Source organism: Halichoerus grypus, chromosome 6 (assembly GCF_964656455.1).
Source record: "Halichoerus grypus chromosome 6, mHalGry1.hap1.1, whole genome shotgun sequence".
Taxonomy (NCBI): Eukaryota; Metazoa; Chordata; class Mammalia; order Carnivora; family Phocidae; genus Halichoerus; species Halichoerus grypus.
The window spans coordinates 127,851,098-127,878,018 of NC_135717.1; the positions used below are offsets into that span (position 1 = coordinate 127,851,098).

General features: G+C 39.7%; 1 protein-coding gene across 6 annotated transcripts in view; it reads left to right on the forward strand.

Moving 5' to 3' along the window:
- Positions 1–26,921, forward strand: part of SRGAP1 (SLIT-ROBO Rho GTPase activating protein 1) — a 265,812-nt gene that overhangs the window by 110,584 nt on the left and 128,307 nt on the right. For all 6 annotated transcript variants that reach the window (XM_078076218.1, XM_036070972.2, XM_036070971.2 and 3 more), the window contains exons 2-3: positions 20,842–21,037; positions 26,054–26,216. In XM_078076218.1, coding sequence (XP_077932344.1) covers positions 20,842–21,037; positions 26,054–26,216 — 359 coding nt within the window. The remainder of the gene's footprint in view (positions 1–20,841; positions 21,038–26,053; positions 26,217–26,921) is intronic.

The window sequence follows — 26,921 nt, forward strand, 5'->3', positions numbered from 1 at the left end:
TAATGTCTGTCACCCAGTTACCCCATCTCCCCACCCTCATCCCCTCCAGCATCCCTCAGTTTGTTTCCTATGATTAAGAGTTTCTTATGGTGGGGCGCCTGGGTGGCTCAGTTGGTTAAGCGTCTGCTTCTGGCTCAGATCACGATCCCAGGGTCCTGGGATCGAGCCCTGCACCAGGCTCTCTGCTTAGCGAGGAGCCTGCTTCTCCCTCTCCCTCTGCTTGCCGCTCTGCCTACTTGTTCTCTCTCTCTGTGTCAAATAAATAAATAAAATCTTTAAAAAGAAAAAGTCTCTTATGGTTTGTTTCCCTCTCTGATTTTGTCTTGTTTTATTTTTCCCTCCCTTCCCCTATGATCCTCTGTTTTGTTTCTTAAATTCCACATATGAGTGAGATATATGATAATTGTCTTTCTCTGACTTATTTCACTTAGAATAATAACCTCTAGTTCCATCCACATTGTTGCAAATGGCAAGATTTCATATTTTTTTGATGGCTGAGTAATATTTCACTGTATATATTTACCACATCTTTATCCATTCATCTGTCGATGGACATCTGTGCTGTTTCCATAGTTTGGCTATTGTGGATATTTCTGCTATAAACATTGGGGTGCAGGTGCCCCTTCTTATCTTTGGGGTAAATACCAGTGCAATTGCTGGGTCATAGGGTAGCTCTCTTTTCAACTTTTTGAGGAACCTCCATACTGTTTTCCAGAGTGGCTGCACCAGCTTGCATTCCCACCAACAGTGTAAGAAGGTTCCCCTTTCTCCGCATCCTCGCCAACATCTGTCGTTTCCTGACTTGTTAATTTTAGCCATTCTGACTGGTGTGAGGTGGTATCTCATTGTGGTTTTGATTTGTATTTTCCTGATGATGAGTGATGTGGAACATTTTTTCATGTGTCTGTTGGCCATTTGGATGTCTTCTTTGCAGAAATGTCTGTTCATGTCTGCTGCCCATTTCTTGATTGGATCATTTGTTCTTTGGGTGTTGAGTTTGGTAAGTTCTTTATAGATTTTGGGTACTAGCCCTTCATCTGATAAGACATTTGCAAGTATCTTCTCCCATTCTGTGGGTTGTCTTTTGGTTTTGTTGACTGTTTCCTTTGCTGTGCAAAAGCTTTTTATCTTGATGAAGTCCCAATAGTTCATTTTTGCCCTTGCTTCCCTTGTGTTTGGAAACATGTCTTAGCAAGAGGTTGCTGCAGCCGAGCTCACAGAGGTTGCTGCCTGTAGAGAACCATCTTTGAAAGAATTGTGAACCCTGAGGGGGGTGGGGGAATGGGTTAGCCTGGTGATGGGTATTAAAGAGGACACGTATTGAATGGAGCACTGGGTGTTACATGCAAACAATGAATCATGGAACACTACATCAAAATAAATAAATAAATAAATAGAAAAAAAAAGAAAAATTGTGAACCCTTAAAAATTTTCCTTATGAGGGCGCCTGGGTGGCTCAGTTGGTTAAGCGACTGCCTTCAGCTCAGGTCATGATCCTGGAGTCCCTGGATCGAGTCCCGCATCGGGCTCCCTGCTCGGCAGGGAGCCTGCTTCTCCCTCTGACCCTCCCCCCTCTCATGTGCTCTCTCTCATTCTCTCTCAAATAAATAAATAAAATCTTTAAAAAAAAATAAAAAATAAAAAAATTTTCCTTATGAAATTACCTGATATGCCCAAAGATAACATTGATGAAATAGACAAAATCATTGTTTTTTTTTCATCAACAAGTTTCTCAGAATAGCTTAAAAATTATTTTCTCTTTAAATTGATTTTATAAAGAAAATCATGTAATTAGGGGCGCCTGGGTGGCTTAGTCGTTAAGCGTCTGCCTTCAGCTCAGGTCATGCTCCCAGGGTCCTGGGATCGAGCCCCACATCGGGCTCCCTGCTCGGCGGGAAGCCTGCTTCTCCCTCTCCCACTCCCCCTGCTTGTGTTCCTGCTCTCGCTATCTCTCTGTCAAATAAATAAATAAAATCATGTAATTAGAAATAGCAAAAGTTGCTGAAACTGTATATTTCAATATTTTTCCCCTGGTGGGGGTGGCACAGAGGCTGTTGGAGGTGGGAGAAGTAAAGGATTTTAGGAACCTCCTTTTCATGTAATTAAAAGCATGGACTGGAGTCGGACTGTCTGGATTCAGAACCTAGCTTCATCTACTGGCCAACTGACCTTGGGCAAGTTCTTAACCAGTTTTAGCCTCAGTTTACTTGTCTGTGAAGTTGAGGTAATAATAACACGAAAATTAAATTAGTTGATTCATATACAACAGAACAATGCCTGACATAATTTGCACTCAGTCACATGTAGCTATAGTAATACATTATTATAATTGTCATTACTTTTATTAGGTACCTTACATATGAATGGAAAATTAAAATTTTCTAAACCCTTTGTCATTTATAACTTTTATCATCTGACAACAGTGAGTCCATGGGGCTGGGGGTAGGGGGAATTATTTATTATACCTATTTTAATGATGAAGTCACTGGAGCCCAGAAGAGAGTCAGTAACTTGCCCACAGTCAAGCAGGTATTTAGTGACAGCTGGGAGTCTCATCCAGGTCTCTAAATTCCCAGTTGGTCCTTCCCAGTAGTCTGATAAGCAGGACTTTTAAACCTCAGGGTAAGTTTCCCTGTGGTATACATTAAGACTATATAACTCCCTAATTACATTTTGGGTTTTCCCTCTGAATTATACCTCAGGCAAAGCTCACCAGTGAGTACTTGTGGGTGGCTTGAGAGTGTGTTTATTTTATGTAAAATCCCAGCAAACTCTAAATTTAAACATGACATAGAAGAGAGTTACCTTGTATTAAAATGATGGTGTTCTCATCTAACTGAGATTTAAAGTCCAGCTCTATCCCTCTTCACTATGGAACTTTGAGTCACTTTTGTCCTTTTGTAAAATGAGAGTCATACTACTTTCCTCCCCAAATAAGGATCTGGATTGTTTGTGTTCATTTAAGTGTTTCCAGATAGAGAATCTGTATCTCACTTAACTTCAGGCTGCTGCTAGGGGAGAACATACAGCCTTTGGGGTCTGACAAAGATGGGTAGAAACCTAGCTCTGTCACTGAGTGCTCTGAGGCCTTGGACTAGTCACCTGATCTTTATGAGTCTTAGTTTTCTTATCCCCAAAACAGGGATATTGGAATGTATTTTGCAGGACTGTTGTAAGGATTAGAGGTAACCTAATAAAGAACGTGGTCCTGAGGAAGGGACCAGTAATGGTGGTTACTGAGGCTCTGGAATTTCTACTTGTATACAGGGCGAGTCATAGCTTTTCCACCAGAAATGGCATGGAATAAACCATTAAAGTTTGGAAAGTCGAAGTGGATATAACCTAGAGCTTTCTGTATTAGAAAAACATTTAGAATATACAGCAAAATGTTATCAAAATTAATCTCCATGATAGAAAATCAAGTGGGTTTTTTAAGTTACATTTTCCAACATTTTACAGTATATATATGTCTGCTTTTGTAGCAATAAATGGTTATTTTTTTAAAACACAAAAAATAATTGTACCATATTAACGGGTGTGTTCCCAAGATGGTTGATTTCCCTCCTTCCTTCTACTTTTCTAATCTGCTAAAATGAATATGTTTGCATGAATTAGGGAAAAAATTAAAAAGTGCATTCTTAATAGGCATAATCTCCACCCTCAAATGGAATCAGCAGTGCATTCGAACTCACAAAAATGTGGATTCTTGAGAAATATGTGAAGATGTTTTAGGACCAATAGATGTAAAAATGATATTAATAACAATAGGTACCATTTGTTGAAAATTTTCTATGTGAGGCTCTATTTGAATTCTTTATAAGCATTATCTAATTTATTCCTTATAACAATTAAATGAGATTGGTTTCAGTTGAGGTTTAAGTTTCTATAAATTACCCAACATCAGGACTCAGAATTTCAAAGGAAAAAAAAATCTTGATTATACTAACAGAGGAAATTTTCACTTCTGCTCAGCTGGGGAAACAGAGCTTTGCACAAAATTTATGACTAAGTTCTCATTGGACCAAGTCTTCTCAGCTGTTAGCTGTCATGCAGACCTTAAACTACCATATAGTAAATTCTTTTTCTCACATTTCTCTTAATTGGGCAACTTGTGGATGGAGGGGGAATGGGGATGGAATTGACTGAATATCTTTTTCTTGAATTAGGCTTAAGGGACAGCAATAGCAGAAAAAGGATACAGGTATCAGTAAGGGAAGTTTATTAAGTGAACACAAGTAGTGATATTGAAACCTGGTTTTGTACCTCTCCAGGTATGGGAGATTCTGGGTGAGTAAATCTCCTTCAACAGTAGATAATGAACTTGGTACCTGTCTTCCTTTTAGCCTTTGGTTTCTGGAGTGATCAGGAAGAGATGTTAGGTTAATTTCGAAGGAAGCCTCATATCTGAGTATTCATACTTACGACTTCCCTGCTATTAAACCTTTTCTTTCTTTTACGTATTTCTGTATTCACTTCTCATGAATTGTCTTACATCTTAGACTTTTTGATTGGTTGGCTTTGTTTTGTCTCTTGAGTGCACTTACTCATGCAAAGTACCCTTTTGGAAGTTTGAAATTTAATTTTAAAAATATTTCTGTGAATTCTTTGTAGAGGGGGAGGGATGTCCCAGCTTATTCATCTTTATATAAAAGCAACTAGTATGAGTCATATCATTGGCATTTTGATACATTTTTGTCAAACCAATGGATGAGTTCTTGTTTTAGTTCAAGGAGACTTCTCTAAGGGTTGGAGTTGCCAGATGGTAGTACAGGCTGCTCTTGGGAGACAATGAATCCCGGGTAGGCATGGACTTGGGAGAATTTGATCACCAGACAGCAGATACGGCCAAATGATTTCTAAGGCTTATTGTAAATTTGAAATTCTGTAATTATTCTATTTCTCTAACATGTGTCCAAAGAAGAGAGATACAGAAAGTAAACTGGAACACACTATTCAGTAAAGCCTTTGATAGCAGTGATGGTTAATGGGATTTGTACCAGCACTGGGAGAAGTGCTTTTCTCAGATTTCTTGAGTCAGCACGAACAGTTCTTGAGAAAGAGTTCCAGTGAAATTGGACTTCAGATCATCTTCCAGATTTTAGGCTGAGCCCCAGGAGAGAATGGTGGGAAGGAGAAACTGTTCTAGTATTTTCAGTTCCAAGAAAACTAGTGTGAGTTTTAGAGTAAGTCAAGCCATTGTCATCCAGGTTACAAATAAATTCACTTAAAAGCTGGGAAATAATATTACTCACTAAATGTCACCTTGTTTTGATTGGTTTTCCATACACCATTTACACTGCTGCCTCATTTCTGAGGTCCCGTCAAATTATCCTTAATCTTGATTTTGTTTCTCTTGTTACATTTATGATAATTGAAGAAGGTGTGATTTTGTCCAAAAAGCTTAGAATTTCTCTCTGTCGGAGAACACATAATGGTAGTCTAGAGGCAAAATCGGGCACAGAGATGGGTTTTGTTTGGCCTATGTACTGTGTTTTGTTTTAATATAATTAGTTGCTGATATTTAAAAATTTGGAAATTTTGTCCCAAGATCCAAATTCCAGGCTCCTCTCAAAAAACAAAACCAGATTTGGGTTACCTGCATCGAGCTTCCTGTGTAGCAAGTGCTGCCTGGAGCTCGGTGGTGGGTGAGGCGCGTGCTCCCGCTAAGCACGGTCATTACCTTCTCTTGTTGTTTTATACCCTGTCCGCTTCACTCGTTTATTATCTGGCTTCTGAGGGCATTTGAGTTTTTGACCCTGGCTCTGTATATAATGCTCACATGCAGATCTTAAGACTCTAAGTAGCTATTATTTCAGCCTCAGGAGGGGACTACTAAACAATGTAAAGTGTTTCATTGGATTTGGGCAGAGTGTTCTGCCTTTGGGATGATCCCAGCCAGCCAACCCTATAACCAGAGTGAAGCAGAAGAAATGTATTCATCCTGTGCTGTACTGCCGGCATGCAGGAGGGCCCTGGTCTAGGAGACGGGGACTGAAGTGCCCTGAGGACTGTTGCTTGCCTAAACTCAGGGTTACTTGGCACCTGCACTGGGGAAGGATCCAGTGGAGTGGCAGAAGGCTCAGTGCCATCCATTCAGACAGCCTTCTGAATGCCGGCAGCCAAGAGAACATCAGCTGTGCCTGTGAGTAATGTGGGTTCTCACCAGAAACATCTAAACTTAAAAGGGGAAAAAAAAAAATGTGCTCTGGGTCAATGTGGAAAGCTTTTGGTCTTACTGAATTGGTCTCATTTTTTACATAGAAGGAAGATGGTGCAAGAATTCTAAGCAATTCTACCTGTTTTTAATGGTCTTTCCACTCTACCCCTGAGGTGTCAAGATAATTAAAAATGCTCCAGGAGCTGCAAAAATTAATCATGAAAATAGAATGAATACAAAGAATTTCTACTGTTTGGTCTCAGAACTACATTCGAATCAGGGTCCTGTGAAAAATGAGCCTGGTTGAGTCCCATGCTTATCCATTGAACTTGAACTTCCATTAAACGTGAAGTTATACATTCATGATCAATTCTGATTTCACCTAGATTTCTAAAGGCTTAAAAGGGGAAGATCTTATGATTCCGAACAACCTACGCTTTGGTTCTAATAAGAAAAAGAAGTTATGCTTGACCTTGAAATTTTACTCTCATGCCTGGCCTAAGACTGAAGCTGGATATCCGAAAATTGTTAAAAGCAAAATGTACTCTTGAAAAGGCTAGGAGCCTAAGGACAAGCCTGAGTAGATTAAAGCGCTCTCAGTTCCTCCGGTGCCCAAGACTGAGTCAGTGACTTCCTGAAAACCTTCGTCACTTACTTTTTTACATTTATTTCATTTTCTTCACCTGCCCCCTTTCCTCATATACCCCTCATTTTCTCTCTCTTACTTCTCTCCCTCCCCTCAATTCTTTTCTCTTTAAGCTGTTTCCCTTTATCTTTTCTTGCTCCCACCTTCCCTCTTTTCCCTCAATCTATCAGTTCATTGTCTTTCATTTTTGTCTTTTTGTGACTCCTGCCTCTTACATAAGACACAGGTGTTAGAAAGTGGAGGCGGGACAGTAGAGTATCCCCCAAACTGAGAAAGCACTTAGAGATCAGAAGACAAACAGGCCACTCCACACAGTTTACACAGAGTTTTATTCAGGGTAACTTACTGATGGAGGATTGGACGGACAGTGATCCAGCCACACAGTTATTTTCCCACAATGTCCAGACCTTAGTCCACAGATTTTGTAGAGCAAGCAAGGGGTCATGTGGGGCAGAGTAGTAAGATCAAAGGGTTCCTTCGCATGCATCTCGAAGGGTTTGCATGCACCTAATTGACAGCTAACCTGTAATTAGATCTTGTGGCCCTACCTGTGCATCAGGAAGGGGAAAGACTTTGTTTTCTCTAACAGAGACATGGGAGGCCAAAACATGCCTCCCCTATCCTGGCATTGGTGGGCATTTCTCAAGTATGTGAAGTAACCTCCAAGGGTCATGGAACACACACCTCCAAGGAAGGTCATCCAGCAAACATGCACCAGATGGAGGGCCGAAGATCAAGTCACTATTGTCAGTGCTCCTACGACAGAGTGCTGTTTAACAGAGCAAAATTTAACAGAGGAAGTACACAGTTTGGGCAGAGACCTGGGGAGGAAAGTTTCAAGTAAAAGGCAATGTCTAGATCATGGATGCATAACTGGGGGAGAGGTGGAGAGAAGCTCCCTGGTACTGGGGATTTGGAGGAAGGACAGTGTTTCACAACACGCTGGGCTGTTCGCACATTGATCCTATTTAAAAATGAATCTCTTCCAGATTAGAGCAGCTCTGTGAAAGAGTGGACCTGGCAGAGGCCATAAAGCTTAGAGAGTATTTGAGATCTTATAAAGAGCGTATCAAGAGGTATAAGATTAGAAAATGCTAGCATTTTTACCTTAGTATTTCTGAACTGCTTTTTGTTGTGAAGATTAAATGATACAATATCTTTTAAGACGTGTACTTGTTCAAAGTAAATTATAAGATGAATGGACCCCAAACGAGATAAGAAAGGTAGAAGATGAGTATTTTAAATAATTTGTCATTTTAAGCTACTTTAATTTAAAACTTAAATCTAATTAAAGTGAAATAGAAGACAACTCTGATCATGTATGGTACTTACAAATCCTTCCATTCCGTATCCTCAGTATTCTGCTGAATATAGTTGACACTGTTCTCCCTTGTCTAAATTAGCATAAAATAATTTTTAAAAATGTCTTGTCAAGGATTTGGCAGGAAATGTCATTTTCTGATAATTTCATCAGTTAGAACATAGTTCTACAGCTATCTTTTCTAAATATGAAGAATATGCATTTGTTTTTCACTTACTAAATAAATTGAAACTTTCCCAATAATAAGTGAATGAGGAACTGAATAAAAATAGCATCCCTTACCATTTTAGAGGATTTACTTTTATTTTATGTTTTTAAGATTTACTTGTTTTAGAGAGAGAGCACATGCACAAGCATGGTGGGAAGGGGCAAAGGGAGAGAGAGAGAGAATCTCCAGCAGACTCCCCACGAGTGGGAACCCAACATGGGGCTCGATCCCACGACCCCGAGATCATGACCTGAGATGAAATCAAGAGTTGGACACTTAACTGACTGAACCACCCTAATGCCCCTAGAGTATTTACTTTTAAATCCTCCTAATAATTGATAAGCCCCTGCTTGTCAGTTGGATGGAACAAACTGCCATCCGTGTAATGCCCTGAACTAGATAGTCCTGTGCCTGGGCCTTTGCACACACTACTCCTTTTGCCCATAATACCCTTCCGGTACCCGCCCCCCAACTTGGCACTTTCCTACTTATCTGCTAACTCTGGTTTACCTGGGCAATTTGCTGTTCCTTCCTGTGTTCTCACAGCACATGCTTCCATTATGGGACTTACTGCATTGCACTGTGAATGATGATCATTGTAAAAATAACTGTTATTTGTTTTCATGTCTGTAGACTAGGAGCTAGTCTGAGAGGCCCTGGGGCACGACGCGGTTGGTTTATCTTTGTTTCGCCAGAGCTCAGCACCTGGATGGTGCTCAATAAATGTTTGTCGGATGAGTAGCGGAAGCATTTCTTTTCTCACTATTCACTTGTTAAGTGGACATTGTTGAGAGAATATTGTTGAATTCAATTTTTGCAGATTATGTGGGTAAAAGTTGGATGTTTATGCGGGACTAGAAATACTATTTTATTACAGAGTTTGGCTCATATCTGAGGATAAAATAAAAGAATGTAATTTTCAATATGTAGGTTGTCTATCAAATTGAACATTTTATTTGGTATTTTGAAGAGATACAGTAATGAAGAGAATTAATGTTTCTTACATTTTAAGAGATTTATTTTTTATTTGAGAGAGAGTGCACACAGAGGGAGAAGGAGAGAGAATCTCAAGCAGACTCCCCACTGAGTGCACAGCCCATTGCGGGGCTCGATCTCACAACCCTGAGATCAGACTTGAGCTGAAATCAAGAGTTGGACACTCAGGGGCGCCTGGGTGGCTCAGTCGTTAAGCGTCTGCCTTCGGCTCAGGTCATGATCCCGGGGTCCTGGGATCGAGCCCCGCACCGGGCTCCCTGCTCCGCGTGAAGCCTGCTTCTCCCTCTCCCACTCCCCCTGCTTGTGTTCCCTCTCTGGCTGTCTTTCTCTGTCAAATAAATAAAACCTTAAAAAAAAAAAAAAAAAAGAAAATGAGCATACTTTATAAAAAAAAAAAAAAAAAAAAGAGTTGGACACTCAACCGACTGAGCCACCCAGGCGCCCCTGTTTTTTACAAGCTGGTTTTAACAAGCTGTTTGCTGTTCAGTCTTTGCTTAGGCCTGAAAAATCTTGGAAGATATACATATTAATATACGTGTGTGTGTGTGTGTGTGTGTGTGTGTGTGTGTGTGTGTGTATTTTAATGGCATCTATTTTAAGGATTTTGTAGCCTAAAGCTTGAAAGGCATTTATTCTGTGATCAAAAACTGTGACTGTCAGTAAATGTAAACTGAATATTGAGGAAGCACAAGTACTTGACCACTTTCTGGTTTCCTTGTGTCACCTCCTGAGTCAGAGTTCCAGTTCCTTGGAGCCAGAGGTTATTGGAGCTCTCACTTACTGAACTGTAGCGAAATCAACGTAAGATATAAAGTCGCCAATAGCAATCCAATCAAAGTCTGTAGTAGAGACTTAAAGAAAATTAAGTGAAATGATTACTGTTTCCTTTGTCATTTTCCTAAATGGAAGGTATCCTCTATGGTAGAAGTAGACATATAAAATACCTTTAATTGAGAGATGTGTAAAACATGATAGTCAATGGACTTAACTGGAGTCTTTTTCCAATGTTGACCAAATAGGGTGTCGTTAATGCGGGAAACCTTGTAAGGCTGGATGCCAGAGGGACCACATGGAGCAAAGAAAGAAGAGATGGTGATGGGGCAGTGGCTTTGGGGAGAGGGGAATGGAAAAACCATTTTATGAATTAGCAAAATTTGGGTCCTGAGTCCATGTGCACATAACTAAGCCTTCTGACAACTTATCTTTACTAAAACAAACATTCATCAGAGAGAGTTATTGAGTATCTATTATGTGCTCTATGGAAATTTAAAGACGATATTTGTGTTCAGGGATTTATAATCTGTGTAGTTCAAAGCTTTACAGTAATTTTAACATTATTAATTTATAACAATTTACAATTTAAAACAGCAGCAGTTGACCTAAATACACAATTTCCCATAAAGCCACAACATTCAGGAAATACTAGGGAATTAGTATTAGTCACTTAACCAGTTTTTATAAAATATTTGAATTTTTCAGGGAAGGAGGAGGTTCTTTTGGCTTTACTTAATTACGTAAAATAATAGAAATGTAATCATTGCTTTTCTAAAGGATGCTAGCTAGATACTTGGCAGTTAAATTTTATTTGATACATTAAGTTACATACAGTATCTATATACATTCTAACAAATTATCTAGAAGGCCAGCCTGGATCACTTGGGCTTGCTTTGTATAATTATACACTATGTGTAATTGTTGAACATTATAATTTTGTATCATGAGCTTTGGAATCAGACAAACCTGAATGGAAATCCAAGCTTTAGTACTTAATAATTGTGTGACTTTGGACAAAATAACCTCTCTCTACTTTGATATCCTCATCTATTTAATGGAGGCACTACATAATGTGATTGCTGTAAAAATTAAATGAGCTAAGCTATATCAAGCATCTGTCACAGAATCTGGAACATAGTAGGAACTCAATAAATATTCTCCTGGTGTTTACCATGTAAATGGTAAATTGCTTGGGAGGCTAAACTGTACACTTTAAAATTGTAATTACTGCAATAAGGAGAAGAGCCTTGATTTGAAAAAGCTCGATTTGGGGCGCCTGACTGGCTCCATTAGTAAAGCATGTGACTCTTGAATCTCGTGATTGTGAGTTCGAGCCCAATGTTGGGTGTAGAAATTACTTAAAAATCTTTAAAAAGGGAAGGGGGACCTCAATTTGCAAGTAACTCAGTACAAAAAATTTAAACTACTTTAAAAGTTTTTCATTCTTAAAACTTATTCCAAAAAAATGTGCAAGCTTTTCTATTTATTCCATGAGACTTCATGTTGAATTATATCCGGAAAGAAAGTCAACATTTAGAGAATGCCTTGAACCTTTGAAAGGTCAGCAACACAAGCCATTCCAAAATGTAAATCCTTGTACTCTCTACGGATCAGTGATTTTCACGCATGGTCTTTTTCTGGTAGTAAAAATCAATCTACTAATACGGTCTGAAATGTCCTTGCTTAATTATGGGGAAGTTAATGAAATCTTACCTCTTGTGCATTCCAAATACAGACATGATAGTGAATCATTCAGATCTCTACTTCCTTAAACTGGCCTTTCCTGCAATGTATTAAACTGCAATAATTGATCCCCTTAAGTTATTGCCTTTTATCCTGGCTAGGTAGTTTTCGTTGGGGGAAAAAAAAAAAGGTGCAGATTTGTTTTCCATACTTCACCTGAAAATGTTATCTAGGCCAAAATAAAATATTTGGCTCTCAAAAGCTATGAAAACTGATGCTTTTGTACTAAGCTTTTATTCTAAATGAGGTTAATGTCCTTTCAAATGAAGATGTAATGAAAACTTAGAAAAGTGGAAACAACCTCTCTTTAAGAATGTCAGAAATGTTGTGAAATTGACTTTACTTTTATATCCAAAACAATGAGGATTAACTAACTGTACTGAGAGGACAGTTACCTTGTTTTATTCCAAAAGGTTTTGTCATAATTCTACTCCCCCGCAAATATGCTAACCATCTCTAGAGTTCTAGGATGAGATCGTGGTTTTCAGCTTAGAATGGAAGCAACCTGATTTCATATATGTCTATGCTATTTAGTTTGCTTGAATTGTTGGTGATCTCATAATTTAGAAGTAGAAAGACTAGGGAGTTATATTTTCCATGAGGCAGTAACCTGGAAGGTTACATTTGGTCCAGCCACCCGAAGCTTCCTTCCCTAGAACCTAACTCTTCTGGGCTAGAGTGTCAAAAATATAATTTTTACTTTAAGGAACTACATTTCCATTCCCCAAATTTGCACAGCCTTCCAAATCCTGCATATCTTTAAAGGCCGTACAGGGCCAATGCCCTCTGAAGCTGTCACTGATGATAATAACCCCCATTGGCCCATGATCTTTTCTTTTCTGAAAGTCCTTTAGCCTATGTAGTCAATATTATCAAATCTAGGACGTTTTTCTTCCTTTTTCATTACACATTTTATGATAATCAGCCCAAACAATGCTTTACAAGATGAGAAAGTCTTCATTTCTTGTTAAAACCTTTCATTGTCTTTGGAAGGGGGAATATGGCATCTATAATTAGTAATCATTCTGCAGTTGAGGATTCCAAAGAAATAGTTACTCCTCCAAGGTCACACTTCTAACTGCAACTGTGTCTTGCTACTCTGTATTCTACCCCGTATATGCATTATGCTTAAGTTCTGTCTTCTGATCAAGCCTGCTAATGCTTCAAAAACCTTTTCTGGTGAGAACTCTGCACTGCAGACTCCACCTATGAGAAACTTAGTTGCTAATGTACTCATATCCTAGAGGAGCTTTGTTATATAGATGAGCCACATTTCTAATTTTAGATTTTTTAATAGTCATTTTAAAAAGTGAAGAGAAGAGATGAACAGGTGAAGTTAATTTTAATGTCTTTTCTATAACCCAATGTCTAGAGTTTTTTCCCAATGTCTACATTTTTAAATGTCAGCATTAACAATTATCAGTGAGACTTTTTTTTTAATATTTATTTATTTGACAGAGAGACACAGCGAGAGAGGGAACACAAGCAGGGGGAGTGGGAGAGGGAGAAGCAGGCTTTCCGTGGAGTAGGGAGCCCGATGCGGGGCTCGATCCCAGGACCCGGAGATCATGACCTGAGCCGAAGGCAGACGCTTAACAGCTGAGCCACCCAGGCGCCCCATCAGTGAGACATTTTATATCCTTTCTTCTTCACACGAAGACTTTGAAATCTTGAGTGTATTTTTGCCCTAAGGGCACGTCTCAGTTTGGACTAGCCACATTGGAAGTGCTCAGTGTGACTAATGGCTCCGTATTGGGCAGCACAGCTGTAAAGGTTTCTCCACAATGTGGTTGAAAATCAGCTTCTGCTTTCTGATAACAAATTAAATGGAAATACTCATTAGTTCCACACCAGATGACAGAAATGAGTGATTCATAACTAATTAAAATAATAGGCGTAGGTAGGGGAGAACATGGATCCCATTCATTCTTGTGAGGGTTTTATTGTTGGTTTGTTTTGCCTAGTAATTCATAATTCAAACAGGGAACCATAGAGTTTACAAAAGAAACTCTTATTTCATGAGGTGTAGGATGCTTAGCATTTCATTTAGTTATTTGTGTGATTTTCTGGAATGCAAGCCTGGTTATACATCTTCCTTATTCAGAATTGTTCAGTTCTTCACTCGTGTTTCCTGGTTGCCCAATGAAAAGATTCACCTGGGTACTTAATTAAAATCCTCCGTTCCAGGTCCTGCCAGACCAACAAGATAAAAATAGCCAGCCAAGGGGATTAGACACAAGTGTTTTAAATAAGCACCCTAGGTGGTTTTTATCATCAAACCAGTTTGGGAAACTGGCCTAAGATATAAAATCGTACTCCTTAGTGTTCTGCTTGGGGCTGCCCTAGGCCCATAACCAGACCCTCTAGCGGTCCAGGGTTGGGTTTCAGCAGCACAGAAGCCCTTGGTATAACTCTCCTTGTTCTCTCCCTCGTCCTGCAGGTGAGTATGCTAATCCTTCAGCCCAGAGTACCCTTCCCCCTGTGTGTATCAACAAACTGCCAGGTCAACCTCAGGATCACCTCCTCAGTGCTTACCCCTTTGCCCAACCATGGAAACTTCCTCCGCATACCTCTATTGCTCTTTGACATTCAAACCTTAAGGTCCTGAAGGTCACTGGCTCTCACTGTTTGCATTGTCTGTCTTCTCACTGAGGATCGGGCTCATGACTTTCAGCCTGTTCTTTATCCCCTAGTAAGGAGCCTGGCACAAGGAAGTAGTCAGTGAATATCTTTGCAATGAAAACCTGCAGATGCTAGTAGTAACAGCATCTTTACCTTTTTCATGGTGGTTTGCAGATTGAGGCATGCTTTTCATTTCTACTCATTTAATCCTCACCAGTCTCATGAGGTGGGACTGTTATTTCACAAGGTGAAATTTGAGAGGTTAAGTTACTTGCCCCACGTCCCATGATTTTTTTTTTTTTAAAGATTTATTTATTTGAGAGAGAAAGAACATGCGCCAGTGGGGGGAAGGGGCAGAGGGAGAGGGAGAGAGAGAGAGAATCTCAAGCTGACTCCTCACTGAGCACAGAGCCCCAGGTGGGGCTCGAGCCCAAGACCCTGAGATTGTGACCTGAGCCGAAATCAGGAGTGGGACACTTAACCGACTGAGCCACCCAGGCACCCCTCCCATGATTTGTAATAGATAACACTGTAACTCCAGTCTGGGTCCATATTGATGTCACCTAATTTCTGTGCAAAGTGTAAGAGAAGCATAAATCTTAGATTTGGATTTCTAGTGAAATGGTCTTTGCTTACTTTTGTGGATTTTTTTTTCTTTTTTGCTCCAAACTTCTAGCCTAAACACATTTCACCAAAGTTTACACCTGGTAATTAGCTAATCAGCAGCTGGAAGATTGTATATATATTCACGTGAACAGTAAGCATGTGAATAATTGACGTAACCAGTTAGAGCATCACTGGGTTCTTCTCTGAGACATTCCATTGGCTCTCACCTGTCATTTGGGAAAATACCTTATATCCATTGGGTAAAGGTACTGATAAATTCTAACAGAATGTATACTTTTTTAATTATCATAAGGAAAAATCTGACCAAACAAGACTATGAAATAATTGAGATGGTTTGTGATGACTTAGAAATATTGTTGCCTTTCTATCTGCTGGACGATCATGAGTGTCACGCCCAATCTATCGATTTTATGCACTAGTCCTAGTCATTTAGTAACATATTAGAGAAGCAGCCCAGTCTCATGGACTCAATCTTTCCATGAAATATGCATCATTCTGTGGTCTCACACAAACTTATTTCAAGGATTAGGACTTCCCTTTCTTTATCAGCAATAAGAAGAAATGTCTCTGTTTCCTCCTTTCCAAGGCAATTCTGTTTTATTTAGTATTGTCAGCAGATTTTTATAGCTTAGAAGAACTGTTTCTATTTTGTTTAACAAATTTATTGAGTAGTTTGAAAGCACACTTTTTGTGTATTGTTGGATTTTTAATGTTGATTCCTTCTGTGGTGGCACTCTGGTTGATCAGAAATGAAATAAGTCCTTTTTTAAAAAACAGCAAATTTTAGCCCTGTTAAAATGGCCATTATCATTATTTAGTAGGTCCTGACCTAGATTTAAGTAATGACTGCTTACAGCCTCCTCAGAGACAGCATTTTTCTGCCTAAAAGAAATTGTGCTGTTTTATGCAGTTGTTTGGGAGTCATGGTAATAAGCCCCTCCTAATGTTCTATTAGGTAAATCTTTTCTATACCATTAGAAATTGTAGCAATTAACACACCAATGAATGCTTACCTGTTAGTAAATTTCTACTCTGGCTTACAAACAAATTCGGGGTGAAGTAAAAATACTGAAGCAAGAGCCATCATGAAGACATCATTTTGTTTTTTTATTTTTTAAAGATTTTATTTATTTATTTGACAGAGAGAGAGAGAGAGAGGGAACACAAGCAGGGGGAGTGGGAGAGGGAGAAGCAGGCTCCCCGCTGAGCAGAGAGCCCGATGTGGGGCTCGATCCCAGGACCCTGGGATCATGACCTGAGCTGAAGGCAGACGCTTAATGACTGAGCCACCCAGGCACCCCGAAGACATGATTTTAAAGTACTTGCCCTTATGTTGTCCAATTTGATTAACTACTAAAAAGTACTAGGTGTGAAAATATGAGGAGTTATTTATTACTATTATCATTCTTAGAAATGTCTCCACAACCCAAATTTCATGGAATTGTGATACAGCAGTATATCTTTTTTTATATAAGAGCTGTAAGTCACAGATCATTTAACTCACCCACTGAAAGTGTACAATTCACTGTTTTTTAGTGTGTTCACAGGTTTGTAACCATCACCACAGTCACTTCTAGAACATTTGCATCATCCCATAAAGAAACCCACACCCCTTAGCAATCCCCTCCCATTTCCGCCCAACTCCTCTAGCCCTGGTAACAACTCATCCGCTTTTTATGGATTAGTCTCTTCCAGACATCTCATAATGTAATCAGTTTCCCTTCATGACTGGTTTCATTCACTAAGGTTATATTTTCAAGGTTCATCCATGTTGTAGCACAAACCAGTACTTCATTCCTTTTTATGGCTGAGTAACGTTTTATGGCTAGACCACATTTTGCTTATCTGTTCAACAATTGATGGACATGTAGGTTGTTCTACTTTTCAGCTATTATAAATAATGCTGCTATAAACATTTGTGCATAAATTTTTGTGTTCTCATTTTTCTTGGGTGTGTACCTAGGTAGGAGTGAACTTGCTGAATCTGTGTTAACTCTATGTTTAACCTTTTGAAGAACTGCCAGATTGTTTTTCCAGAGTAGCTGTGCCATTTTGCATTCCCACCAGCAGCAAACGAGGGTTCCAGTTTCTCCACTTCCTCACCAGAACTTGTTATCTTTTTTATTATAACCATCCAAGCAGGTGTGAAGAGGTGTCTCATTTGCTTTTGATTTGCTTCTTTCTGATGGCTAATGATGTTGAGCCACATTTCATCTGCTATTAGCCATCTGTAGATCTTTTGGGGAGAAAATGTCTATTTTGATTCTTTGCCCATTTTAAAAATTGGATTATTTGTGTTTTTATTATTGGGTTGTAAGAGTTCTTTATATATTCTAGACCCAAGTTCCTTATTAGATACATAATTTGCAAATATTTCTCCCAATCTATGCATTGTCTTTCCACTTTCTTGGTGGTTATAGCTGTATATCTTATAACATAGTTATCCTTCAGGGCATTATGTCTTCCAGACTCTTCCACAGTCTACCACTGTCCGCTCCTCTTTCCATAGCTTCCTGGTACATTTCTTCATTATAGCACTGATGTATTGATACCATCAACTTACGATTTATATTTCCTACCAGAAGGAGTTGTGTATTAGAAATCTTCGTAACTCCTGCCTAACACAAAATAGGAGGTCAATAATGGCTTGGTTAGCTAAATTAAAATGAAGCTTGAGTCTCAAAATAAATAAATAAATAAATAAATAATGATCCAGATCAATACTAACACATGAAAGCTAATAGAATCCTGAAAGAGTGTCTTTAAAGAAGGTGGGTGGGAAGTTGTAATCTCTTCTACAGAAATAAGACTCACATTTTTTCTTGAAATCACTCCTTAATGTGATGCTTTCACCAGGTCCAGCCCTCATGATTCTTTGGTACCTGGGATGACAGTGGTGCTATGTCCTGTAGCACCTTGTGGTCCATTGCAAGAACTGGTCCGGTGTGGGGCACAGTACATCACTGGCTTCTTTGATCTGTTCTGAGCGGTGGACCAGAATTGCTATGACTATTTATTTTACTCATGTATTTAAAAATCTTTTCAACTTGTCAGTGCCATTTACTGTTAGATCACATCGAGTGAGACCATATTAATAAAGCCTTACCGGATGTGCAGTGAAGTGAGTTATTCTGACATTGTCCTGCCTTGTGGCTGTGGTGCGGTATAAAGAACCCAGAGCTTTCCTCTTCCTAATAAGACATGTATTATGGTAGTACTTTTATCTTGATTTTTTTTTTCCTTGTGTTTTTTTGTGAATCTTTCCTCATTTGTCCCCAACTTGTCTAAATTAAAGAGGTAATCAAACGAATTCTCCTTCAGTTTTTGGAGCATGTTTTACTTTCTCACAACAATACCCTAGATTCTGTCCCTTCACATTTTCCTTCTTGAAAATGCTGCTAGTGTCCTGTTTTGATGGGAAAATTACAGATAATGTGAAGTAACAGTTACTGCCTGCAAAAAAGATGAGATTTTTAACTGTTTAGATACAGTCCTCCTTCTCAAAACGCCCTAGCTCTTGATTTTAAGCACTGAAGGAAGCAAGAGGAAATCTAAGAATGAGACTGAAGAAAGAAGCCCACAGAATTTTTGTGTAGATCTCTTGAGATCTGTACTCTCGGCCACTTTTATTTCTTATTTGGCACTAATGCAGCTTAAAAGAAAAAAAAATCCTAATTGACAGCCTAAGACGATTGATTTATTTTCTCTTAGCACAGCAAGATGTGCTAAAATTACTAAATCTTAAAAGACTTACTGAGATTCCTGAATGAGAAATACCCCCACCCTTGATTTCTTTTTTCTCCGTGAAACAAAAATAGTTCTGTATTTGTGGGGGAAAGAGTTTGCCAGACATAGTGATTATAATACTGTATTGAAAAACCCTTACTTTGATTGACTAAAAACCAGATGCTGTTCATCGTGGTTAAAAGCCTGTAATAATGTTTTCACTCTGGTGATCACCACACTTCTATGAGATTAATAATAGGGTCCCCCAATCTAGAGGTGGAGAAACCAAGGAAAGGACACTTGAGAAATGTTTCCTACCCTTTCCCAGGGTTCCCCAAAGCAGTGTTGCCTGGAACATGACCTTATTGAGGGCCTCGTTTCATAGTTATTGTGTCTTTTTTTGGCAGGATAAAGTATTTAATCTCCTTAAACCTCAGTTCCTTCTTTGTAAAATGAGGCTAATACTCCTACCTACTTCAAGAGGGTGTAGAATAGTGTTTGATTATTGCTATCCATTATTAAATTGAGCAAGTTTCCTGACTCCCCATTGAGAACTTGACCACCCTGCTGTTAATGAGCTTGATTAAACATGGCCAAATGTATGCATATATATTGTGAGCTTGGTTTTTCTCTGTTGAAGAATAATAGAAAGGAATTGAGGAAATGTTAAATGTTATTTGGACATTGATTTCTCTCTCTTTTTTAAGATTTTATTTTTAAGTAATTTCTATACTCACATGGGGTTCGAACTCACAACCCTGAGATCAAGAGTTGCATGCTCCACTGACTGAGCCAGCCAGGCGCCCCTGGACATTGATTTCTATTAACTCTACTCAATTAGATTCAGCCCTCACTTTAAGGGAATACGCAGTGAGTCTGGGAAAGATGAAATAAAGTTTTCCAGTATGAGTATTCTTGTCTGGAGGTTAGCCCTGGGTCTCAGACAGGAATAGGTCAGTAGTTATTGCTGTACCTGTCCCATTTTCCAAAACACACAGGTTTCGTTGTTATAGTCATTTACAGATAGTTTTGCATGGCACGCCTTTGCTTTTGTGTTTTTCCTAAATCAGTGAAAGACTAACCTTCACCTTCCTAATGTATTAAAATCGTCAAAGGATTCTTTTCAGGATTACATGTGTCAATAGAGCTGTTAGTTTGAACAATGTGTAAAAAGTGAAGGCCAGGTGAAGAGCCTTTGATGTTGTGAATAGAATAATAAAGTGGAATCTGAGGACTCGATCGATGAATGGATTATTTGGATAGAGAAAGAAATTATTTTCAGGCACGGCATCCCTATAAACCCAGAAGCTACGTGTTTTACAAACTAGAAATTTATGCACTAAATACAAATTACCAGATGTCAGTGTCTGTCTGTGCCAACCGGCAAATACACGGTGGTTCAGAAGTCTGGAAGAAATGATGCGCGCATCTTTGCCATTCAAACTCAAAAGGGATAGTTGAGATAAGATGCTGTTGAAAAAATTACAGTGTACGCAGCACCCCAAACATGTCACATGTTATGAATTGTTATCTTAAAGGCTTTCATTTTTTGCCCTCATGACTCCATGCATGCTTGTGGCATTGCAAATGTAACCCGTGTTTCTGTTCTAATTTCTGACATTCCTTCCTGGGACTTGTCTCATTCTTTTATTTTTTATTTTTTTAATATTTTATTTATTTGACAGAGAGAGACACAGCGAGAGAGGGAACACAAGCAGGGGGAGTGGGAGAGGGAGAAGCAGGCTTCCCGCGGAGCAGGGAGCCCGATGTGGGGCTCGATCCCAGGACCCTGGGATCATGACCTGAGCTGAAGGCAGATGCTTAACGACTGAGCCACCCAGGCACCCCTTGTCTCATTCTTTTAAAAGGTCAGCAGATTATGTAAAGAACCAGTCTAGACCTAGCAATCTCATAAAGGTCCAATACAGAGCTAAATGTATAATAGGATTCATTACCTTTATCTTCCACATACCAGCACTAACTTTCACAAAATCGTCAAATGGATTCTCTTCTTTCCTTAGAAATTCGAGCTCAGCTGGTAGAACAGCAAAAATGCCTGGAACAGCAAACAGAGATGAGAGTTCAGCTTCTCCAGGACCTGCAGGATTTCTTCCGGAAAAAAGCTGAAATTGAGACGGAATATTCTCGGAACCTAGAGAAGTTAGCAGAAAGGTTCATGGCAAAAACAAGAAGCACTAAGGATCACCAGCAGTACAAGTAAGAGAGACTTGACTCAAATTCATCTTTCCAAGGTGATAGACTACCTTCTTACCACCCTTCTTGGTTTTAGAATTTTGCATCTTTGTCTGAGAAGCTGTTGATTAGCATATCCCCATAGGTAAAAGCAGCTCTGCATTTATAATTTATGAGCATCAATGTATCACATTTTAAAAGTGTTCTCTTGACATTTTTTCTTTCCAATAAATGTATATTTATGGATAATTTTATAAATAAGAAACAGTGTGTTCATAAAATTACTGATCACAGAAAAGTGGGAGTTGGTCTCTACAGGTAGATATTTCAGTGGGCACATTTAAAGTGGCTGCTTCTTCAAAGACCTCAGGATTTCTGTAGTGATTTTGTATGAAAATAAGCAGTAGGGAGCATATTTAGCTCCCTACACCCCAGTCATGTTTGTGGTCACTCCAGTTGAGACTGACTTAAAACAAGGAGCTTTAGTAAAATGCTTATGACCAAGTGCAGTTAAACGTTGAATTAATTAAAAAAAAAACACCTTTGAATTAAATGTACTTCCTTTATTTAAAAAAATACAGATTTTCTGATAATGAAATTTACTTTGTAATTTAGATCCTAAAGACAGAGACAAGTAGGCAGGCAACTTTAATGGAGAATACAAGTACTGTGACAGGGTAAGTGCAGGATGCCATAGACAGACCCAATGGAAATCCATTTTATAGTGGAGGTGGGGAAGGGACGGTCTGAGAAAGGTCCCGGAGGAAGTGATACGTAAGTGAAGACATGAAGGACTAGTTGGCAAGCTGAGGGGCCCAGAGCAGGATGTTCCAGGCAAAGGGAACATACTGCATCAGGGAGTAGAAGGGAAGGGGTGTAAGGCAGTTTTATGGAACAGAAACAGTTGGGTGGGAGTGAGTAGTGAGGCGGTGAGCAGTGTGGCTCCAGGTGTAAATTGTGCCAGATCCGGGAGGCCTGTAGATCACACTCCACAGTTTGGACTTTGTCCTGAGGGCATGAGAAGCCTTAGGAGAGTTTTAAGTAGAAGAATGACCAGCTCAGACCCATGTTTTATTTTATTTTATTTTATTTTATTTTATTTTAAAGATTTTATGTATTTATTTGACAGAGAGAGAGCACAAGTTGGGGGGGGCAGCAGGCAGAGGGAGAGGGAGAAGCAGGCTCCCCGCTGAGCAGGGAGCCCAATGCGGGGCACGATCCCAGGACCCTGGGATCACAACCCGAGCCGAAGGCAGACGCTTCACTGACTGAGCCCCCCAGGCGCCCCGTAGACCTGCATTTTAAAATGATGACAAAGACTATAGATAGGACTGTGGACTAGAAGGAGCTATAGTGGAGGGAGGGAGGACCATGTAGGGGGTTCTCACAGTAATGGCGTGAACTAGCAATACTGCAGGGAGAAAGAAATAGACTTGTCTAGGAGATATTTAAAAGGCAACACAGTCTTTTCTGGAAATATAGTAGACTAGGTAATCTGAAAAGTATTTCTGCTATAAAACTCTCAGAAATGCTGATTAAAATATAATAGACATCATTTTAAATGTGTAACTGAACTCATAGGAAAGTAAGGGAAATTTCCAGGGGCCAAAAAAGGAAGAAGGAGCTGAAAACTCAAGTGGACATTTATCCCTACCCTTTAGTCCCATGTGGGGCAGAAGGTGAGGCCTGTTCAAGGTAGAGAGGTGGGACTGAAGGCTTCCTACCACCAACCCTATTGCACTGCACCCCAGCCTAAAATCGGGACCAGCATAACTGCTATCTCAGTGCATTGGTAAAACAGAAAACCACCTACCCCCTTGTAACAAGAAGGAGGCCTGTCTGCTCAGGCTGAGCTGCAGACTGGAGGGGGTTGCAGAGAAGCCCATCTTTGTCTTCACCATTGGCTTTACTGTTTTCTTTTATACCCTTCTATGGCCTTGGATCCTACCTAAAAAGTAGGGTGGGCAGTATCCCCAGGTTACTTTTTCAGAAGCAAATGCAGAACAATTCTAGATAGGGAATACTTTTTTATGGCTAACTTCTCATGTTGGTCCAGCATAGAAATAAATCTTAGTGATGGTTCCCAGGGTGGACAGATGTCCAATGTACCTGACAGAGGCTAGAGCTGGAAAGGAGACTGGAGCCAGTACTGTATTATAGTAACTGTCCCTTTTTAAAGTGATTACAAATAAGAAGACAGCCCATTCATCCATTCAGTAAGTATTTTTGAATGTCTTTTGTGCACTTGGTAATCGGTTGTGAACTGAAAACTGGTATGGGGCCATGCACCTTAGTCTGATCCCTTAGGGCTTCAGCTGCCCCCTTTTCTTTATCCCAGTTTGTTGACTTGTTTTGTCAAAAGGTAAACCGTTTGGAATTTTCTTTGACTTGGGTAAATTTATTGAATATGGGAATGAAGGTAAGATGGTTAATAAGTCTACAGAAAGGACAAGAGTATGAAGAAAATCAAGGACGGACTTTATGAAAGAGCCAGACCTGGTGTGAATATTGGCTTTGCTGCGTGGTTTTGGTCAAGTTGCTTACCCTTTCTGAGCCTTGTTTTCCTAACTTTTAAAATGAGATTTTATGACCATTAAATGAGAAACATGATGAAGTCCTTGATGTGATTGATAGCCGGCATGGGTTATGCACTCAGTGTTTCTTCTCCTCTCCACCAAACAAATGTTAAGTCTCGGGCACAGTACTCAGCTTTGGGTTGCTCATTATGTAGAAAGTCCTTAGCTTAAAGTTGACACTGACAGAAGACCAAGGCTTATATCAGCCTTCCTCGGCTCAAAGACTCTGATACTAGCTTTGGTCTCAACAGCAAATCATCAAATCAGCATGCTTTGCTAAGCTTCAGTTCTCTCACTGATAGAGGGGATACAAAGAATTTCTGCCTTAAATTGTAGTGGTAAGGATTACGTAGAGTTACTGTATGTAAAGTCTTTAGACCAGCCGCTAAATAAAAATAGCTAACTTTGTAGAGCACTCATTATGGATCTAAGGCATTATAGTAAGCATTAAAATATGCATATATTAACTGAAATAATCCTCATAAGAATCTTATAAATACTGTAATTTTACCCATTCTCCAAATGAAGTTACAGAGGCAGAGAGAAGTTTAGATAATTTGGCCAAGATCACATAGCTAGTAAGTGTAGTTCTGGAATTTGAACTTGGACAGTATAGATCCATATTCTGTGCTCTTGTGTAGTATTTCTTAGAGTAGGTGCTCAGTGCCTGATAGCTGATGCTATTATTATTTTTTTTAATTTTCTTTTTTTTAAGATTTTATTTATTTGCGAGAGAGAGAATGAGAGAGAGAGAGAGCATGAGAGGGAGGAGGGTCAGAGGGAGAAGCAGACTCCCTGCTGAGCAGGGAGCCTGATGTGGGACTCGATCCCGGGACTCCAGGATCATGATCTGAGCCGAAGGCAGTCGCTTAACCAACTGAGCCACCCAGGCGCCCTAGCTGATGCTATTATTGTTGTTGGTATTGTTATCTCTTATTAAGGCAATAATATGTGTTTATCCAGTGAGTGAAATAACATTTATTTAATGCTTACCATGGGGAGGGTACTCAGGATATAAAAACATAGGAAATGTTGTCAAAGTAGGAAATGCTCTCAAAGAATGTATTCTTGAGAGCATATCCTTTCAGCATAAAGGACATACGTAAAAGTCAATATAGTAAGGTGATCTTTATCTCTTGGGCTGACTGGATAGAGAATGTCAGTAGAAGGGCTCTTGTCTGCCGTAGAACCAGTGCCCCTTACTTGATGGCTTTGAGAAAAAAAGGAGGTTCTCTAGGTTGGGCTGTAATTCTAGTTTGCCAGGAGGCTTTTCTAGTGTGGGCCAGTGCTAGGACCCTAGAAGAGAACGTTCCCCCCTGCGCCTATTCCTACTTCCGCTTCCGTCCTCTACTTCCTCTTTCTTCTACAGAGCATCTTGACTTGATTCAGTGTCACATCCTGAATCTGAGGAACTTACAGGCAGAAAGAGCTGACTTAATGATTTCTTTCCTAACTTAATTAATATTCAGAGTCATAAATGATCATGAATAGTAGGATAACATGTCTGATACACATGGCTGTAGTGTCCCTGAGTTTTAGGATAAGCCTTCTGGTGCCTTTTCGTCATTTTCCAGTTAGACTAAAAAACAGAAAGCATTGTACGTTTTTTTTTTTTGTTTTTGAAGCAGTAACATCCCAGGTAGTTACTGGTTTTATTTGGAGGTTTTCTTTAAGATTTTTTACAAGTCGTCTTTTGTTGTTTATATTCACTTTCAGCTTTATTATCTAGAATAAAACAAGTAGGAGCGCCTGGCTGCATGCAGCTCTTGATCTTTGGGTTGTGAGTTCAAGCCCCATGTTGGGTGTGGAGCCTACTTAAAAAAATAAAATGAAAATATTAGAATAAAACAAAGTGTAGTTACAAATGTGAAACAGTTTAATGACAAGTCATAAGCCAGTAAACTTCTTGGTTCTGTTCATGAGCCTTCCAACAACGTTGTAAAGTTGTGATTCCCCGGAACACTTTTTGGGAAGCTGGAGTTTATATATCAGGGGATTAATAAATAATCCTCAAATGTATGTTCCATGGAAAGCATACCTAGCCAAATCTCTTTTCCAGCAGCAGACTGGACACTCAAAGCAGACTCTGTGTGCAGTGGTGAACCACAGTCTGTGAGACAGTAGTCAGTAGATTTTTATGTAAATATAAATTACTTTCTTCACAATGGGGTGTTTAAAGCTGAAAGCATGCCTGATGACTGTGTATCCCAAGGTCCCATGGCCCTTGTCGGGAGTGTGGGTTTTGACTGGTATTCTTGGTCCAAGTTTTTCCTTCCAAGCTTTCCGCCATCCCGGCGTAGAAGACTATTCTGTTGGCTGTTGAGGAGCTCTAAGCAATGCCCTGAGTAGGAAGAAGAGCAACAATACCCATCTGTTGTGGCTCCTCGTGGGCCTTGGTGACTTCCCTCAGGTGGTTGGGGCAGCTTCGAAATTGATGGTAATTCTGTTTTTCTTCACTTCTCAGGAAAGACCAAAACTTGTTGTCTCCAGTGAACTGCTGGTATCTGCTTCTGAACCAAGTGAGAAGAGAGAGCAAAGACCATGCAACTTTGAGTGACATCTATCTGAACAATGTGATTATGCGGTTCATGCAGATAAGTGAGGATTCGACCAGGATGTTTAAAAAGGTACTTTCCATCTCAATCCTGCTGCCGTATGCTTTCCCATAACCCCTGTTAACCATTAGGACGACTGAGAAGGGATTGGTGCCTTCATTCCTTAATTGTACTCCACGAGTTTTAGCTAAAAGAAGGAGTATTTTAAAGACACAGAATAAAAAGTTTAACCTGCGCAGCATACGTATAGAGCTGTAAGTCGCTGAATCTGCGACCTGAACAATGTGAGCAAAATTGTGAAATGAGATGTACCTGCGGATTGCCCCTCTGACCTTCGGAACACATTGCCTGCAGTTAGGAAAAATCAAACCAGAGGGGAAAAGCCTTAGATTCGGTGGTTTGGCTCACACGTGATCAGACACTTGTGAAGGACAGGATAACCAGATGTGCTGCTCTCTTGGGAAAATGTTATCATGGTTTTTTTCTTTGCTCTCAACAGACTAGCAGTGGAGGTGGTAAGAGGATGACATGAAGAAAATCCCACAGGGCACAGAAAATTCAGGCTTTTACATGCCAGAGAGCTTCCTCCTTCCCAAATCCATTTACAAAATAGGAGCTGGGCTTTTAAGCCTTCTTATCATTGTTACTACTCTCAGCCAGCTCTCAGTAATTTCATTGTTGTTGAGAACAGTCACAGAATTGGACCATATCCTGTGTGGGGAATGCAGCTAGTCGCCCAGTAAGACTTGCTTTCAGTTTTTATGTTTATAGGACAAG